Source organism: Colossoma macropomum, unplaced genomic scaffold (genome assembly GCF_904425465.1).
Source record: "Colossoma macropomum unplaced genomic scaffold, Colossoma_macropomum, whole genome shotgun sequence".
Classification (NCBI taxonomy): Eukaryota; Metazoa; Chordata; class Actinopteri; order Characiformes; family Serrasalmidae; genus Colossoma; species Colossoma macropomum.
In genome coordinates, this window is record NW_023494799.1 from 34,013,821 (window position 1) to 34,031,306 (window position 17,486).

The 17,486-nt window shown below is 41.4% G+C and overlaps 1 protein-coding gene across 7 annotated transcripts in view; it reads left to right on the forward strand.

Annotated features, from left to right (window-relative positions):
- The window catches only part of myo9aa (myosin IXAa), a 151,293-nt gene that overhangs the window by 117,033 nt on the left and 16,774 nt on the right, over positions 1 to 17,486 (forward strand). For 6 of the 7 annotated variants that reach the window (XM_036585968.1, XM_036585970.1, XM_036585974.1 and 3 more), the window contains 11 exons: positions 810 to 938; positions 3,566 to 3,605; positions 3,699 to 3,821; positions 6,686 to 6,766; positions 6,880 to 6,990; positions 12,477 to 12,599; positions 13,238 to 13,387; positions 14,104 to 14,417; positions 14,856 to 16,373; positions 16,477 to 16,582; positions 16,844 to 17,041. In XM_036585968.1, coding sequence (XP_036441861.1) covers positions 810 to 938; positions 3,566 to 3,605; positions 3,699 to 3,821; positions 6,686 to 6,766; positions 6,880 to 6,990; positions 12,477 to 12,599; positions 13,238 to 13,387; positions 14,104 to 14,417; positions 14,856 to 16,373; positions 16,477 to 16,582; positions 16,844 to 17,041 — 2,893 coding nt within the window. The remainder of the gene's footprint in view (positions 1 to 809; positions 939 to 3,565; positions 3,606 to 3,698; positions 3,822 to 6,685; positions 6,767 to 6,879; positions 6,991 to 12,476; positions 12,600 to 13,237; positions 13,388 to 14,103; positions 14,418 to 14,855; positions 16,374 to 16,476; positions 16,583 to 16,843; positions 17,042 to 17,486) is intronic. The other variant, XM_036585973.1, reaches the window with a different exon arrangement.

The window sequence follows — 17,486 nt, forward strand, 5'->3', positions numbered from 1 at the left end:
TCACTTTCCTGGATACCACAAAGCCTTGGAGTGGACTGTCCTTTTTTGTTCCTCTTTCTGTTTTGCCCATGCCTGAGTGGTTTGTCTTAAATGTTTTTTTCTGGGATTAGGGTTAACCATCCCAGCCACTGAACAGACACAAGAGTTTTTGTTCAGCATGGTGAGCGAACTTTACCTTACAGCTAGAAGGATGTCTGAATGTGACTGTGTATTAGACTGTTAGTCCATTGCTGGAAACTTCACTTCAAGTCATGCTTAATGAGAAATGGATGGCTGTGTGCTGCGCTCACATTGGAGAATTGAAGTGGCACAAATCCATAATAAATAACATAAATAAATTTGATCTGTTCACATTACATTAGATTTTTTTGCTCAGATCTTATTTGTCAAGGCCCATATGTGAAAGGCTGTGTTCACAATATGGGATTGAAGCACATGTATTGTTTTTCATAAATGTGTCAGAGTTATGTGTACACAAAATATGATTCAGATCAAATCTGAACCACTTTGGCTTTGTTCACATTTCAATTCACATTTCAGTTTTGCTCAGATCTGATCTTTTAGGACCGTATATGAAAAGGACACGTTTATAGCTGGAACACATAAAGAAACACTAACAACTGTAGTAAATGTGTATATTTTCAATAACTCCTGCTGTGCTGTTTCATTCATCTTACTTTGCTCAAGGAGCCTTGCTGGTGTTGTTTACTAGGTGAACTCCAGTATCACATGGTTGGGAATGGAAGTGAGTCTGTAGATTCCTCTTGAGTGTGTTGGTTCCTGAGCATGTGTTTATTTTGTGTCATCAGAGAGAGCCGGAATGGCCGTGTTGGAAGACAGAGCAGACTGTCCTCTGCTGGCTCTGTCACAGAGGAGGATGGGATCTTCATCAACTCCACCAGCAGCAAGCTCCTGGAGAGAGCACACGGCATCCTCATGTAAGTCTCTCTCTTTCTCTCTCTCTCTCTCTTTCTCTCTCTCTCTCTCCCCTCTCTCTCTCTTTCTCTCTGAGTCAAATGAATGATTTAGCCAGATCAATTTTATACAATTTTCCTCCATAGCCCAAATGTCAGCCAAGACAGCTCTCTCTGATGTCGTGCAGCAAAAACCTATAGCAGTAACCATTTTGAGACTTTGTCACTACTTTTTTCCCATTTTTATAGATACAGATAAGTAATAAGCTTATCTGATATTACTAGGGGTGCAGGAAAAAATCGATTCTTAGATGCATCGCGATGTGGACATGAACGATTCTGAATCGATTCACAAATGTCAAAAATCGATTTTCTAAATATTTAATTTATAACGTAATGTTGACGGAACGCAAAAGGCGGAACTTGGAAGTGCGGAAGTTTAGCGCCCGGACAGTCTGTGGCGGCACATAACAAAAACAGTACTGGATGATCGAGAAATCCGACCGGCTCCCTCTGCATTAAAGCCTTAACACAAATGTTAAGAAGAGCCATTTTATCCTTTCAACAAATATCAAACCAGCTTGGGAGCCGCAACATTTAATGCCCAGTATGTGTCAGTATGTGTTAATGTCCTAGTATTGGCTAAACAATATAAGTTAAACAAAAACACAGATTTACTTCGCTCTGCTTTAAGCTTTAGCTTCTCATTCTCCAGCTTCTTGTTTGAATTTACACGTTCCACCTGGCTGTATGTAAATGCGGCACCATTTAAGGTGGAACGGGAGAATTTGAAAGAGAAGCGACTTCAGCTTCGCCACTTTTTAGTGTTTAACAGTCTCTCGTTGCTGATTTAACGTACCAGGAAACCAACTGCGCCGCTTATAAATGCAAATAACGCATCGCTGCTATGTGACCTGCAGTCTGCACGGCGGTGGCCAAACAGGGCTTTTGCGCTATGTTGCACACGACCCGTCTCAAAGATACTTTACTGACACAGCGATCCCCCCGTCTCTACAACGAGACCAAAACCGAAGGTATAAAATCTCTAATGAAAACGGGTAGAATAGCTGTAACATGTGCTGCGTGGACACCCATCACCACTGGATCTTATTTCACCGTAACTGCGCATTCTCGTGCTCCAAACAAAAGCCCTGAATGAGAGCCTTCTAGTTCACTTGCCACATCACTTTCATCTGTTTTATTAAAAAAGATATTGGAAGTAAATTCATTATGGATCATTACAAATACTTTGCTTTAAAAGTACCAAGTCACTTTAAATAACAATGACACTGAGTTACTTAGTCTCTTTAAAATGTATACTGTCTCTATATTCTGTATATATTTTGTGTATATTTAATATATTTCCGTTGGTTTTTCTTGTATTTTTATTTTTACTTATTTACTTTCTGTAGAGTGATTAGCTGAGCCTCACCACAAGCATTTCAATGCATAAATGTCCTGACATGTTGTGCAAGTGACAAATAAACTTGAAACTTGAACTCACACAGTGAGAAAATATAAATGCTATATAGAAAAAAAAAGATGCATCGAGATGCATCGATAATCGTTTTATAATTGCATCGCAGCCCTCTGAATCGTAATCGAATCGAATCGTGAGGTGCCTAGAGAGTCCCACCCATAGATATTACTTAACCCTTTTTCACAGTAGCCATAAAATGAATGAATGAAATTTCTGCTTGTTTTTGTTTTTGTTTTGTTTTGTTTTTTTTTAAACATTAGAAAATACTTCAATGCAAATGTATGATTTATAAAACCGAAAGAGAACTGAATTGTCATTTTTGTAGGTGAGCAAACAAATAGGTGAGCATTTATAAAATCTTTTATGTTTACATGTTTCTGTCATGGTAGTTGTACACAAGGTTTTGATATTAAGAAAGCTGCTGTTGCCCTTGAATTGTTTTCATAGCAGTGGGTTCCCATCCTTCCTCTTTCACAACGCATTGCTTCCTAGCAGCTCAACCCAGTCACAACATTTCACACACAGAGCCAACAGTGTTCTAGTTAATCTGATAACAGAGTTATGGGGAAAACTTTTTTTATTTTACATTAATTAAAAATATCAGATTTTTTTATTTCCCCCACTGGAATGGCCACTAGTACTTAGACAAGGAGGCTACCAATTAGATGCAAAGCGCTGTTGTCAGAAAAAAACCCTTGTATCTCCAAAATATAGGAGAAAGAAAAAACTACTTTACTTTCTATGTAAGGCAATGGAACCAGACTTTTTTCCAGGTCGTTTTGGGCCATTTCTTTGGGTCCCTTCTTTTGGTCCATTCATGAAATTTACACACAATGTAAAGGCCAATAGACATCTTCAAATTATGTCAAAAACTGAAAACCGTTTTCTACCAACAGTGGCGAAAGGCAAGTGTGTTGTAAGGATTTATGCTTGCAGTTTGCACAGTGTAACCTGGTGGCTATAAGATTTCATTGCTAGTTTGCTACATTAGTTCCAGCTTACTTTGGACAAACGTGTCTTGGTTGATTATTTACATTTAGGGTAATGAGTGAAATTATGTAAATTTCTTTTTTGGCTCAACCATCAGTTCACGCAGTGTCCTGTGTCAGAGTGACCCCAGTTTAGTGTAGAGTCCCTTCTAACCAGTTTTGTGTTGTTTTTTCCCCTCAAGGAGGAACAAAAACTACAAAATGAGACCCAGTCTTCCAAAGGTGAATATTCCATAAGAAGTGGCGCTTTATCTTTTTATTAAGCTGTAATTCTGAGCCGTACGTTTTATTTATAACACATATAATCTGCTGCAGCACTTGCTGGATGTGAAGTCTCTGAAGTACCTGAGTAACCTGACCCTGCATGACCGCATCACCAAATCGCTGCTGCACCTCCACAAGAAGAAGAAACCTCCAAGTATTAGTGCCCAGTTTCAGGTTAGTGCATCTCTTTATTGCTCTCTCTCATGCTTTCCTTCTGTCTCTCCCACTCTATCTCTCTCTCTCTCTCTCAATGTCTTTGTTAGTGTGCTTGCACTTGACTGACCTCAGATTATCCCCAATTAGCTCATCAACCTCACCAAAAGTGAACATTAATTATATCATGTCTGGATTTTTTTCAAAAAAGGAAACAAAAATGCTTTTACTGACTTTTACAACTCATCAGTTTTTATCTCATTTAATTATAATGACATCAATTATAATTATAATAATGGAAGAAGAAAATCAACTACAACGTTATTCATGAAACAGTATTAAGATTACTTAAAATGTATCTTATTACAGAGATTGCTTGTTATTGCATCCAATAGCGACATCCTTAGCCACTCAGAGAGTGCATGAACTCATTTAGTGGATAATCGGAGACGGAACAAAGCCAGTCATTACTCCACAAAGGACAACTCGATCTGTTATCAGCCCAGTGAGCTGTGAGTTTGTTTGGTGGAGAGAATGCAGAACTCTCTCATGCTGATGGTTCCAGCTCATGTTTCCCCCTGCGGAGCAGCGAGCAAGGGAGCGGCGGAGGGCCGTAAACACCCCCGGCTGTCTGCAACCATGCAGCCTCTGGCAGCAGGCCTGCACAAATGTGTGGATGACTTCACTTCCCACATCCTGTTGTGGGGCTGATTGCTCTCTTTTTGGGAGAGGAGAAAGTGAATTCCTGACCACCAAAATAGATGCTTTTCCTTCCCTCAGTCCAGACACTGGCATATACACATACACACATGCAAGCATGTTGGCCTAAGGTCAGGCCGGGCTGTTAGCAGTGCAGCCCATTTCCTTTGATCTCCAAATTAAATTCTGTCCCAACTCACAGAAAATCATGGCTGATAGCTAAACACTAATTATGATTGATACATGTATTGTCTCAATGTAAGAAAACCACATATCTATGAAATGCTAACTTTAAAGGAGAAGGAAAAGAAGGAGAAGGAAAAAGCATTCCTAACTTTTTAAACTTGCATAGGAAAGTCTGTCCACTCAAAGGCCATATTGCAACACCCCTGGACAGTTATTTCCAGTTATTCAAGACCAAACTTGTATCCCTTTGAATGGGGAGAGACCTATAAACGCCAGACTAAAAACCAAATTAATCACTCGTAAAATCTGACCAAAACAGCAGAAATAGTTTGTGGCATTTGACTCAAATAACACACAAAACACGTGGGTTTTTTTTTCAGCCTTCTCTGGCTCCTGCGCATGCACATATTTCCATGGGGGGAGCTTTTCCGCTTGCAGATTTTCCAGCAAGCCACTGGCTCTTTTTGTTGACTTCCCCATAAACTGACAGTGTTTAATGTTACAAGCTTTCTCATTTATTTTCCCGACAGTGAACTGTTCCCTTTCTTAAGAACGCCTTTGCTTTTATGTACAGTACTGTGGAAAAGTCAACAAAAGTAAATGAATTAAAAAAAATGTATATTTATTTCCAGGTAAATGACCAGTAAGTAAAATTTATTCATTTTCAATGTCAGGAAAAAAGCAGAAATATTTTTTGTTTTTCAAAAAAAAAAAAACCTACAGGGATATTTTTCAACACCTTCAAAGTTCAGTCATAGCAATTCGTTGCATTTTCCAAGTAATCCCAACCCAATTCAGTGATGTCCTAGACACATTCAGTGATGCTGAGGTCTGGACTCTGGGATGGACCTCTGGCTTCTTTGATTTAGGATTTTTCTTCCTTTTTTGTTTGTAAGGGCTTCTTGACAGCTACATATCCTTTCAGACCCATTATGTTGTCTTCTCACAGTGGAAGGATGGACAGAAACACCTGTGGATTTTTTCAGATGTGAAACAAGAATGAAGCTTGATTTTTCACCCAAGAAGTAGTTTTGAGTACTGTTTATGTGATGATAACAGTGTTTGAGGTCTACCAGGTCTTGCATGGTTGTTTGGAACCCCAGGTTTTCCTTTGACTTTCTTCGTTCTTGTTCAAATGCATCATGTTAAATCTAATCTCCTCAGAAATATATTCATTATCCATTTTAGATGCGCATGAGTAAGAAACTAGAAGGCAGCCAATGTGAGTTTGGATAGTTGCTCGTGTGAATATTAGTGTCTCTTTGAAGGGGAACAATGTCAGTGATATGCTAACTGTATGTTTCCTGCTTTCTTGTTTAAGGATGGTCTCTTGACTTTTTCATGGTATGTTAATACAAGAAGATTCTTTCGAAAGAGGCCCCGAATATTCTGTTATAACTCCTTTTAGGATGAAGTAATCTGAACCAAAAAAATACACTACATACCTTGACGTATGTGTAATTGATTGCATTACATGCGATGCTGGAAGTGATCTCCGTGTTCTGCCTGACACCTGAAGGGGTACGGGGGTACGCACCCGGAAGTTGCAAACGGAGGTTAAACGTCGCAACAACTGTCTGGCGCCTACCTCGCCGCTCCGACGCAGGGGCATCCCGGCTTGCTTGAAGCTCCATATACTGAGAAGCACAATGCACGTTGTTTCATTCAGATTGCTTCGTCTTAGCGAGAGTTATTACAGAATATTCGGGGCCTCTTTCAAGTGAATCTCCCTGTATTATGACATTTTATTCTGGGTAAATTTGAGCCATTATTACTGGTCCATTCATTGTGAAATGTTCACAAAGTGTAAGGGGCAGTTGACAATTTCAAATGGTAAAAAAAAGGAATTAGAACTGAAAAGACACTTAAAAACACGCTCTTAATATGTTGTGCACATCAAATGATTTCACACTTGAAGTCTGTCTCATGGTTTAATCTTGATGTCAGCCGCATTACATAATGATTTATTCGTATAATCCTTGTTGTTTTTCTCTCTTAAGGCATCTCTTAATAAGCTAATGGAGACTCTTGGTCAGTCCGAGCCCTACTTCGTGAAATGCATCCGATCAAATGCAGAGAAGGTATCTTCCCACATCCAGCCTACATAATAGTGCAAGAATATCAACCCATAAAATAACATTAAAGATGCAGGAATGTGTGTATGTAATTTCTGTCTGTCTCTGCTTTCCATAAGCTGCCCTTGCGGTTTAATGACAGTCTGGTGCTGAGGCAGCTTCGCTACACAGGCATGTTGGAGACGGTTCGCATCCGACAGTCAGGCTACAGCGTCAAATACACTTTTCAGGTATTTACATACAAACACCATTCATCCATATATCCCATGTATACGTATATGTGAGTACCTGCATGATAATATAGCCCATATGAATTCAAATGAATGTCTTAATTTTTCCAGACGTTTATACAAAAGCTTCTTATTGGTAGAGCAGATCCACCTGAGAGTTATTTCAATGTAAGGAAGAAGACTTAAAAAAGACCTTTTTGTACAAAGGACTTAACATGGTCAGTGTCATAGAGACATAGATATAGTGCAGAATCTTTATTATTTTCCTAATTTTGTCTGTACAATGTGCATTTAAGTATCTATGTGGTAATAATATATGGTAATATGGTAAGACCATAGTTGTAACATATTCTTTACTTTGTTTTGCAGTTTTCTAGTGAATTGAATGTTTTAAATGTATTTATTAGGCCCCCACCTTAAGTCAGTCTTTTTCTGGTCTTGACGCTGCGACAAAATGAACCATGTTTAATATTATCATAAGTTTGAAGTCTTGGCTCATGCAAATAGTGACGTGCCAGGGGCTTGCGTGAGAGAGCGAGCGGGCGAGCGCATGCGTGCGACGAGAGAGAGAGAGAGCGTGAGAGCGAGCAAGCAAGGGAGAAAATGCATGCGTGATTGCCTCAAATCCCCGTAAAAAGGCAAATCTGCTCCCCTTAAAAATAATATTCATATATACATTAAAATGTAAACTGGCTGTTTTATTATTTCAGGTTCACTGAGCATAACAGTAACATAAGGAAATGTGCAGAGGACTTTAATAATGGCATTATTGTAGAATCATCAATGTTTTTTTTTTTTGCTTTCTTTTACAGTAGTTTCTTATTTTGTTTGTTTAGTTCATAACACCCAATAAACAGTACTGAATCATGACATGTTTTGTTGATATGTAAATCTTTATGTTAAACAAAAAAGAAAGAGGTAACTGTACATTTTACAGATTAATTAAAAAAATTCTGGGTGATGATTTGCCAGAATATACAGTTCTACAGCGAACTGTGCTGAGATCTTTACATGCACAGCCCGCGTATCTTCCCATCTATATCGCTATATAGTGGAAAGAAAAGGTAAATTTCCACCAAGTGCATGATGGGTAGTACTCTCAAAAACCTAGTTGCAATCTTGCAAATAGTGACCCTGCAAGATAACCAGTCTCTGAAAAATCATAGTCTGTGACTAAAAACTGTGACATTGTCTTTAGATGTGAGAGGGTGTCAGACTTTAGTCTTTCAAAAGTCTTTTCAAAGTCGTCTAGTGTATGGTCAGCATAAGTAAGAAGTTACTTAATATTTTAGCATAAAAACATTCATTTGAAGTGTATAAGCACAAATTTGGACGCACTGTACGTGAATGAGCCTGTTAGCTATCTCAGCTGTGTGCACATAAGTTATGTTCATGCATTCACTGCAGTGCTAAAATACACATGCCTTTTTCAGATACATTTTGCAAGCTATACAAAGACTAAGATGAGTTTGGTTTTACATACACCAATCAGGCATAACATTATGACCTAAACCATTATAACCTTGTTTCTATGCTCATTGTCCATTTTATCAGCTCCACTTACTATATAGGTGCACTTTGTAGTTCTACAATTAGACTGTAGTCCATCTGTTTCTCTGCATACTTTGTTAGCCCCCTTTTACCCTGTTCTTCAGTGGTCAGGACCCCCATGGACCCTCGCAGAGCAGGTACTATTTGGGTGGTGGATCATTCTCAGCACTGCAGTAACACTGATGTGGTGGTGGTGTGTTAGTGTGTGCTGTGCTGGTACGAGTGGATCAGACACAGCAGTGCTGCTGGAGTTTTTAAACACTGTGTCCACTCACTGTCCACTCTATTAGACACTCCTACCCTGTCAGTCCACCTTGTAGATGTAAAGTCAGAGACGATAGCTCATCTGCTGCTGCACAGTTTGTGTTGTTCATCCTCTAGTCCTTCATCAGTGGTCACAGGACGCTGCCCACAGGACGCTGTTGGCTGGATTTTTTTTGGTTGGTGGACTATTCTCAGTCCAGCAGTGACACTGAGGTGTTTAAAAACTCCAGCAGCACTGCTGTGTCTGATCCACTCAGACCAGCGCAACACACACTAACACACACTGACCACCACATCAGTGTTACTGCAGTGCTGAGTATGAGGATGATCCACCACCCAAATAGTACCTGCTCTGTGAGGGCAACACATCCTCCATGGGGGTCCTGACCACTGAAGAACAGGGTAAAAGGGGGCTAACAAAGTATGCAGAGAAACAGATGGACTACAGTCTGTAACTGTAGAACTACAAAGTGCACCTATATAGTAAGTGGAGCTGATAAAACAGACAATTAGCATAGAAACAAGGACATAATGTTATGCCTGATCGGTGTATATTCAAATATGTTCCCCCATTCCTATGAAACAATAGATCAGATAGCCTAGATTTGGTTATATTAGTCAGAAATGTAACTTTTACACTGAAATGTACTCATTATTGTCTTGTCACAGCCCATAAATTGGACATTGTTGCAGGAAAACACAGTACACCTCAGCACTTTTGTTGTATCTTTGTTTTTTGGGAGTGTGTTTACATTTGATCCATAGAAAATCTTTTATTTGACGGTGCAGAGATGGAGAGCCAATATGCCCAGTGGCTTCACTTCATTCACCTCATTGTGATGTCATTAAAGGATCTCTGTGTCTCTGTGATGTATATAGAGAGTTAGATTGCTGATTGTGTCACAATGACAGCATTTTTGGTGAGCAGAAAACCGAAGAACAAGTTGTACTGTGTTTTCCTCCATCAATACACAAATTATCGACTGTGGAAAGACATTTCATTTGTACGTATCTGTGTACAAGTTGTATTTTATGACTAATATAATCTACTCTAAACTGATACTGTTACATGACTTGGACTCGAGTCCGACTCTAGTCATAAATTTGATGACTTGAGACTCGCCTGGAGAAAATCGAGAAAGACTTGCGACTCGACTTCGACTTGAACACCAGTGACTCAGACTTTGACTCGGACTTCAACGTTAAGACTCATCAGATTCTTGATACTGTTTTTATGTTCGGCTTATTTTATTTCGGAAGACAAGCGAAGCGTTTAGAGCTCAACTTCGCCTCCACGAGCTGGAAACAGGCGAAGCATCGAAAGCATCACTGCGCCCTCACTCAGCACTTCAACTTACTGACCAGGCGAAATGTCCGTTTTCCTCATGCTAGTTAAACAAAAGAACGAAACAGACTCAGCTCTCTCTGCTTGACCAATTGCTATAAGCTATAATAGCGTCTGCAGGTAAAACAACCGCAGCATTCACCACGAGGCTGAAGCTGACTTATTATTCGCCAGCTTCATGTTGGAATTGTCCGTTCCACCTTAAATGGTGCAGCACTTGAGAAGGGTCTGACTGCAGAGCCGCAGATTCACACCAGCAGTTTCACGCCCGCGGTTTCGGGCCAGTGTAGCGCATGCGCAGTAGGACAGCGCGATTGTGCCATGTAAACAAAGTCCTTATAGCAAAGTTGAGCATGACGAGCGTTTCCATTCATATTTCAGCCAGTGGTCAGTCTCCTCATTTATAAGCCTCTGATGTAACTTACATAGCGACTGATCGTGCATATCACCATTCAGGAAAGGAGACCGTTGCGAATATACGAATCAGCCATTGGTAACCGGTTACACTATAAACCAAAACACATTACAAAACCATCAGAAACCAAAAGAAACACTTAATGGTTTCTATGGGTTTTTTTCAGCAGCTATACGCTCAAAAACTCAGTTTAAGGCTGCTTAAGGTAAAGTTTTATTCCTGCACATGCGATGTAAGTGTACACATAAAGTCCCCATATTAAGGATAAGTTGATTTAGCTATATGTCTTCATAACCCATTAGCTAACCCAGGCAACATAAGCTGTAGTGTAATATTTACCCTGTGAATATCTATATGCATTCAAACCAAAGTTTGTTTTAGCCTAAAGCTTAAAATATAATGTTAACCCAACGCACACTTACTGAAAACCCACATACAACGACTGTAATGTTGATTACCCTAAAATTTGCTAAGAAAAACCACAAGTATCGGCGCATGTGCTGAATGCCACTGGCTTGAACCTGCTGGAGTGAAACTGTGGCTTTGCGGCTCTGCAGCCAGATATTATTGGGGGGCTGGTGAAAAAAGTCTTCAACTTCAGCTGCATACATTCACCATCATGTTGCTGTTTTTTCTGTAAACTTTGTTATTTATTTATATGTGTATATATATATATATATATATATATATATATATATCTTAACTTCCATCATTTGCTTTATCAGTTTTAAAATGAAACACTTTATAATAAAATCATGACAATTTATTTCTGTTTTCCTCTGGTTTTCTTACAAAATCCTGAAAATATGCAAAAACAAGACAGACACATTAAAAAGGCACACAGACATCCAGTGACTGCTGAAAGTTTATTAGCATGGACCATTCACTTTTTCCTCCCTGTACTGAAGGGTGTATATGGGTTATGTCATTTCCTGTGTCCATTCGTGTCCATGGTATCCAGGGTTGAAATCATTGTTTCCAGTTTGACCTCTTCCTTGCCTAGGTGTGGTCAGCAGGTCCTTGATTATTGTTGCCATCATTTCACAGTGCTTGATGACAGAAATATGTAGGTCACGAGTGTAAATGATATACATCTAAATGATGCGTTCTGCCCTGTGCAACATAAAATATTATAATTTTGCAAAGTGCAAGCATGTCAAAACAAAGCCGCGAGACGCTAGTAAGTCGCTAGTGTCTAGCAGCACCCCTTAATCATGTTAAAATATCCACCATGGAGAACCTCGAGTGACTTACTGCTTTAAAAAAACAAAACAAATGTACATGTTTAATGTATATTTTACGTTATTATTAATAATAATTGTGATAAACAACACCAAACTCAGCAGGTAGTGGTTGCCAAGCAACATACAATCAAAGATTATTCCAGGAACAGCACAATGGCATCTCCCTGCTTTGAACATGGCTCAGTTTTAGAACAGTTTTCATAGCTCAGTTTTCACTTTTTACTGTTGGAAGTCCCCTCAGCCTCGTGGCCAAGTGACTCTTCAATAACTGAATTAAACTGTCTTCTGCTCCAGTAATTCCCCCAGCGTGTGAGTGGGATGCAGTCTTTATTGGTGGATGTCTGGACAGTGTGCTCACCTTGGCAGTCTGGTCCTCTACACAGCCTCTGTATTGTCTTTAATGAATGTGGCCTGGAATAATTACATACACAGAGCATCTGTTTCCCATGCTTTCCACCCCCTACGGTCTGCAACGAACGAAGCTTGTGTTTCCCTCTGGGATTGGATAAATGTTTTTCCAGTGATCTTAACTGCTTCGAATATGCCTAATATCCACTGCTAGGCCAGGTGGACGTTGAACAGCAGATCGTGTTGGGCTGCACATATTAGATATTGTATATGTGGATATGCAAATGTCTTTCTAATGGTTTAATTTTTTGCTCGTTAGGAGTTTGTTCGTCACTTTCACGTGATGCTTCCTGAGGATCTAGAGCCCACACAGGAGAGCATCAGAAGCTACCTCTGCCAGGTGGACCTTCCACCTGATGGCTTCCAAGTCGGCTCCTCTATGGTATGACCCTGACCTCCCTGCTGTCGGAAAAAAAATAATTCACGATACTTGAGGACATTTTCATATTTAATTTTTCAGAGTTTAGGGAAAAAGTTGAAACAGGCAAAATGCAACAGCAAACAGTAGTGACCCATTTAAAAAAAAAAAAATCTCTGAAAAACTGAATGCAAGGTTTTTTTTTTTTATTTAACATTTGCAAAACTAAGCTATTCAAGTGTGAACAGGAGGGAACATTAAACAATTGGTAAAAACAAATGAATTAAAATGGTACAATGGGCTGACATCTGATCAGTTACTTGTTGCTGTATAATTCATGTTGTTATTATACACTAAATATTGTTTGCACAATGAACTAAAGTAAAGCCTCAGAAAAGCATATCATAACATAATTTTTCATGATAATGATGACATACCATCATATTGCCTACCCTTTCACAGTTGCATTGCCAAAATGACTATAATAAGAGGACCAAAACTGTCTCTCTTGTAGACGAGTTTGTTAGAAGCTAATGGTCACATGCCAGAGGTCTGTAGTTTGGTCTGATATCTGTAAGATGACAAACTGCCCACGTTTATTAATAGTGCTCTCAGTAGTGCATACAGTTTGGAATGTGACTGGTATTGGCTGTGTGCGTTAGGTATTCCTCCGTGAGGTGGACCGCCAGCAGCTGCAGGACCTTCTCCATCAGGAAGTGTTGAGGAGAATTGTGAATCTCCAGCGCCGCTTCCGAGCCTTGCAGGAGAGAAACAATTTGCTCATGATGAGACAGGCTGCCTGCATCATACAGGTACTGTTACTACCTCTCTAATCCTAACACTTCACTGTAGAACGCTGACTTACCTGCTTTTTCTAGTTAGGAGTAACTGCAAATTATGTGCTTGCTGTATACTGCTCTGTGCAGCCACAGTATTGTTTATTCAGTCTGTTGGCTGACCTGTGTTGATTATAAGGCTATTTGCGTTTGTGCGTGACATTAAGAAAGTATTTGGGGGATTTGACTTTATTAGAAATGTTCTGTGTCATTTGGAAAGATCTTTCAGCAGCTCAGTTCCTGCTCAGTCACTCATGAAAGTGGACCACTGGTACAAGGAGCTTTTCTTCATGGAACAAAAATAAACATGTTCGGTGCAGAAATTTGAAGCAGGAGAATGACCCGTGAAATATAAATAGCTTATGTTAATTGCAAAGAAAACCTGCACAAACAATTCTGAGTGAAGTGTAATTATAATGTCAAACCTATGAACAAATCAAATAACTTTCAAATAGTTTTCAAATCAAATAGTTTTTTTTTTCATTTCTGTCACAGTGCTGGAAGGAATAATGGCAAAAACTTTACATGGCTGTTTTTGGTCTGTTGTGATATTGTCTTCGTTTTCTAATGAATACATTTATTCCACATTGAAAAAAAAGAAATAATTTTGAAATGCTTGTGTCCTAAAAGAAAGTCTAACTGGCTGATGTCACTTACCAAATTTCTCCAACTGTACTGGTCTTCGTATGCAGCGCTTCTGGCGGAGCAGCCGGGCCAGGCAGAGGAATGAGCAGCTGGAGTATGATCGTAACATCCAGCAGGGAGCAGCAGTGTGTATCCAGTCAGCCTGGAGGGGGTTCAGAGACCGCCACAGATTTTTGCTATGGAGAAAAGCGGTCCTGGTCATCCAGAGGAACTGGAGAGTATGCCGTTATCGACGGGGTCGAGCTGCTCTCATGATCCAGGCTGCCTGGAAAAGCCACAAGGCCAGGAAGCACTACCTCCAGCAACGGCACATGGTCATTGCACTCCAGGCGGCATGGAGAGGCTATTTGGCTAGGCAGAGGTAAGCTACTGCCCTCACTACAGAGGACTGCTTTGTTTAGCCATATTGCTTAATAATACAGGCAGTTTGTTGGTCTCTGAAATGGCCTGGATCAGGCCAATCCATGACCTAAGCTTGTTCTTGCTCAGATCTTACTGGTAGCCAGCCAGAAATCTCCTGATTCGCTCACTGCTAATATTACACAAACGTTCCGACGCTAAGTAGGAGCATTGTGTTGGGGGGAAAAGTGTAGAATTGTCTCAGAGTTCCACACCGAGTGGCCTGAGTGCTGTTAAATTCTGTGAATGTGTTGGAAAAAGGCTTAGTTTTGAGTTTCATGTATTTTGCACAGCATTCTGGTGAGTATGTGTGTAGTCTTGCACCAGCAGAGGTTCTCTACTTCATCAACAGCCTTTATGTTTTGTTTATTCATTTTTTTTTTTTTTTCCAAATCTGTAGGTTCAGAGAACTAAGAGAGCAGAAGCTGAAGGATACTCAGTTGCTAAATGGACAGATAAGCCTGACTCCAGAGGAAGAGAACCCAAGGATCATGGGCCTGGACTTGAGCACATGGGAGGACTCCTCCTATAATGAGCGAGAGAGGAGCCTGCAGCGCCTAAGCGAGACCGAGGCCTCTCAGGAGGAGCCACACATTGAGGCCTTGCAAGAGACGCAGCAGAAGGACAAAGATGTGCAAGAGGAAGAAGCAGCAGCAGGACGACCAATTGCTCAGGTGGTGGTCAGAGAGAGAGCACGGACGCTGGACGATTCCAACCAGAAGAAGCGAGCCAAGAGGGAGAGCCGGCGGATGCGGGAGCTGGAGCAGGCGAAGTTTAGCCTAGAGCTGCTGAAAGTACGTTCTGCACAAGAGTTTGAGGAGAGACGCTGGTCAATTGAGCTGCCCGGTGAAGGTGTCCAGTCTCCTCAGGGCACCCCAGACAGCCAGAGCTCCAAAGGCAGCTTTGAGCTGCTTAGTATGGATGACTATCCCAAAGACAGGGCACCATATGCTGAAGCTGAAGACCTTGGCTCTCCTTCTTCAGCACCAGAGGAATACGAAACATTCTGCAGCGTCCCCAGATCTGTTCTTCCTCTGGATTCTCTTGCACCTGAAAGTCCTAAAAAAGAGCCAGCCATGAAGCCTGTACTTCCAAAACTGGAGAACTCTCTCCCAACCTTTTACATCCCTCCAGTAGATGGCAGCTCTACAGTCACAAAGCCTAGCATGGATGCAGCATCCTCCACCACACAGCCTGAGAGTCCTGCAAAGTCTTTGAAGGACAGAAGAGAGTCTTCCCGCAGACCCATGGTGGTGGTTATCAGTATGCAGAAAGAAACCTCACTAATTGAAGGAAGCATAAAGACACCAGAAGTCCGAGACAGCGCTGCCCAGACCAGCGAGCCACCCAGCCCAGCTCAGGTCGACAGCAGCGGCAGCCTGTCCGTGCTAGAGAGGCTAGAGAAGCTGAATGAGGAAAAGCAGGAGCGGCGGAAGCAGCAGCAACAACAGAACGAGAAGGAGATGATGGAGCAGATCCGCCAGCAAAAGGAAGTCCTGGAGAAGCAGCGCAAGTACTTTGCCCAGTACGAGCGAGAGATGTTTGAGAAGCAAAGGGGTGAGGCCCTGCAGAGGATAGAGCAAAGCCGGCTGGAAGGCCCCGAAAGAGCGACACCTAGGTCCAGCTCCGACATCACAGACAGAGGACCGGCTCCCATAGCCCAGCCTGAGCCAGATCTCCTCTCAGGCTCTCCAAAGGCTCAAAACAAACAGGCCGCTCTCTCCACAGTGAGGGAAAGGCCAAAAGACAAACGCACCATGCCGGATGGATGGGCCCCCAAACTAACCTTGGAGTCCCGAGATGTTGCGGCAAGAGGGAGCCCACATAAGAAGCCCCCCACGCCAAGCGTCAACATCAATATGGCAGAGAGGCCTGGAAATATATTCTTCTCGCCTAAAGACAAGGCTTCCTTCTCAAAGTAAGTGTGAAGTTTTTGACTCCCCACAGGGTGCTGTCATTCACAATTGTACAGTTCTTTACTTGGAAACGAAATTCATGGAAACTTAACAAATGCCTTGCAGGTTTGAAAAGGAATTCACCGGTCAAAAGAAGTCACCAGAAGTTCACAAAGAGGCCGCCCCCTCAGATTTCAAATCCTCAATTTCGAAAACACCGAAAGGTCGTGAGGTGAGGAAAATAAACCTTAATCTCACATTTGACACCATAAGACCATGCCAACTGGGTGTAGCCTTTGAGAAAAAAAACGAGAAGAAATTGTGAAGGAAATGTATTACTTTTGCTTGTGAGTGTATTTTTGCGTGTAATGTTATCTTGTAAGACAAGCGCATTCTGGATCACAGGAACATGCACTTGTGGTAAACACCGTTGCACGGGGGGGTTGTCACAGGAGCATTTTTATACATGTGTTGTTATTGTTTGGTTGATCAGGTTGGCAGACCAGGCCATAAAAAAGCCCGCATGGCGCGGACGCGTTCTGACTTCCTGACCCGCGGTTCAAATGCCCCGGGGGAGGGGGAGTCAGAGGAGGAAGAGTATGATGAGACCCCTCTGTCTCTTGGCCCACCCCTCCCCAAGCAGGACTCAGAGGGGGGGACACTAGAGGCTTGTCACAGTGACTCTGAAATGGTAATTAAAACGGACCGCGCTCCCCCCAACGCAGGCCCAAACCCAACAGCGTGGCCTCTCTCTACAGCTAACCCCCTCCAGAACCTCCTGATAGACTTCTGTACTCACCACTCAAACAGCTGCAGCACTGTAGATTCTACAATGTATACTATAATCTGGGAAACACCTTTTGAAAACCGTCCTCATCTGTGATGGCAGTCATATTTGCTCTTCTATATGCATGAGTTCTCTTGCTTCTTTGCGCATGTCTCTATGTTTGAGAGGAAAAGAGTTGAGCATGTATGTTTTAAACACCAGTAGGTAAAAGCGTTTATTGCATTTCGGCACTTACAGTATAGAGCCAGTCAGATCAAATAATTTATTTTGAATTTAGGCAAACGTTATTGTTTCCACAGTAACTCAACAGTAGCAAATGGTTCTTAAAACAATTCTGGTTGTTTTCATG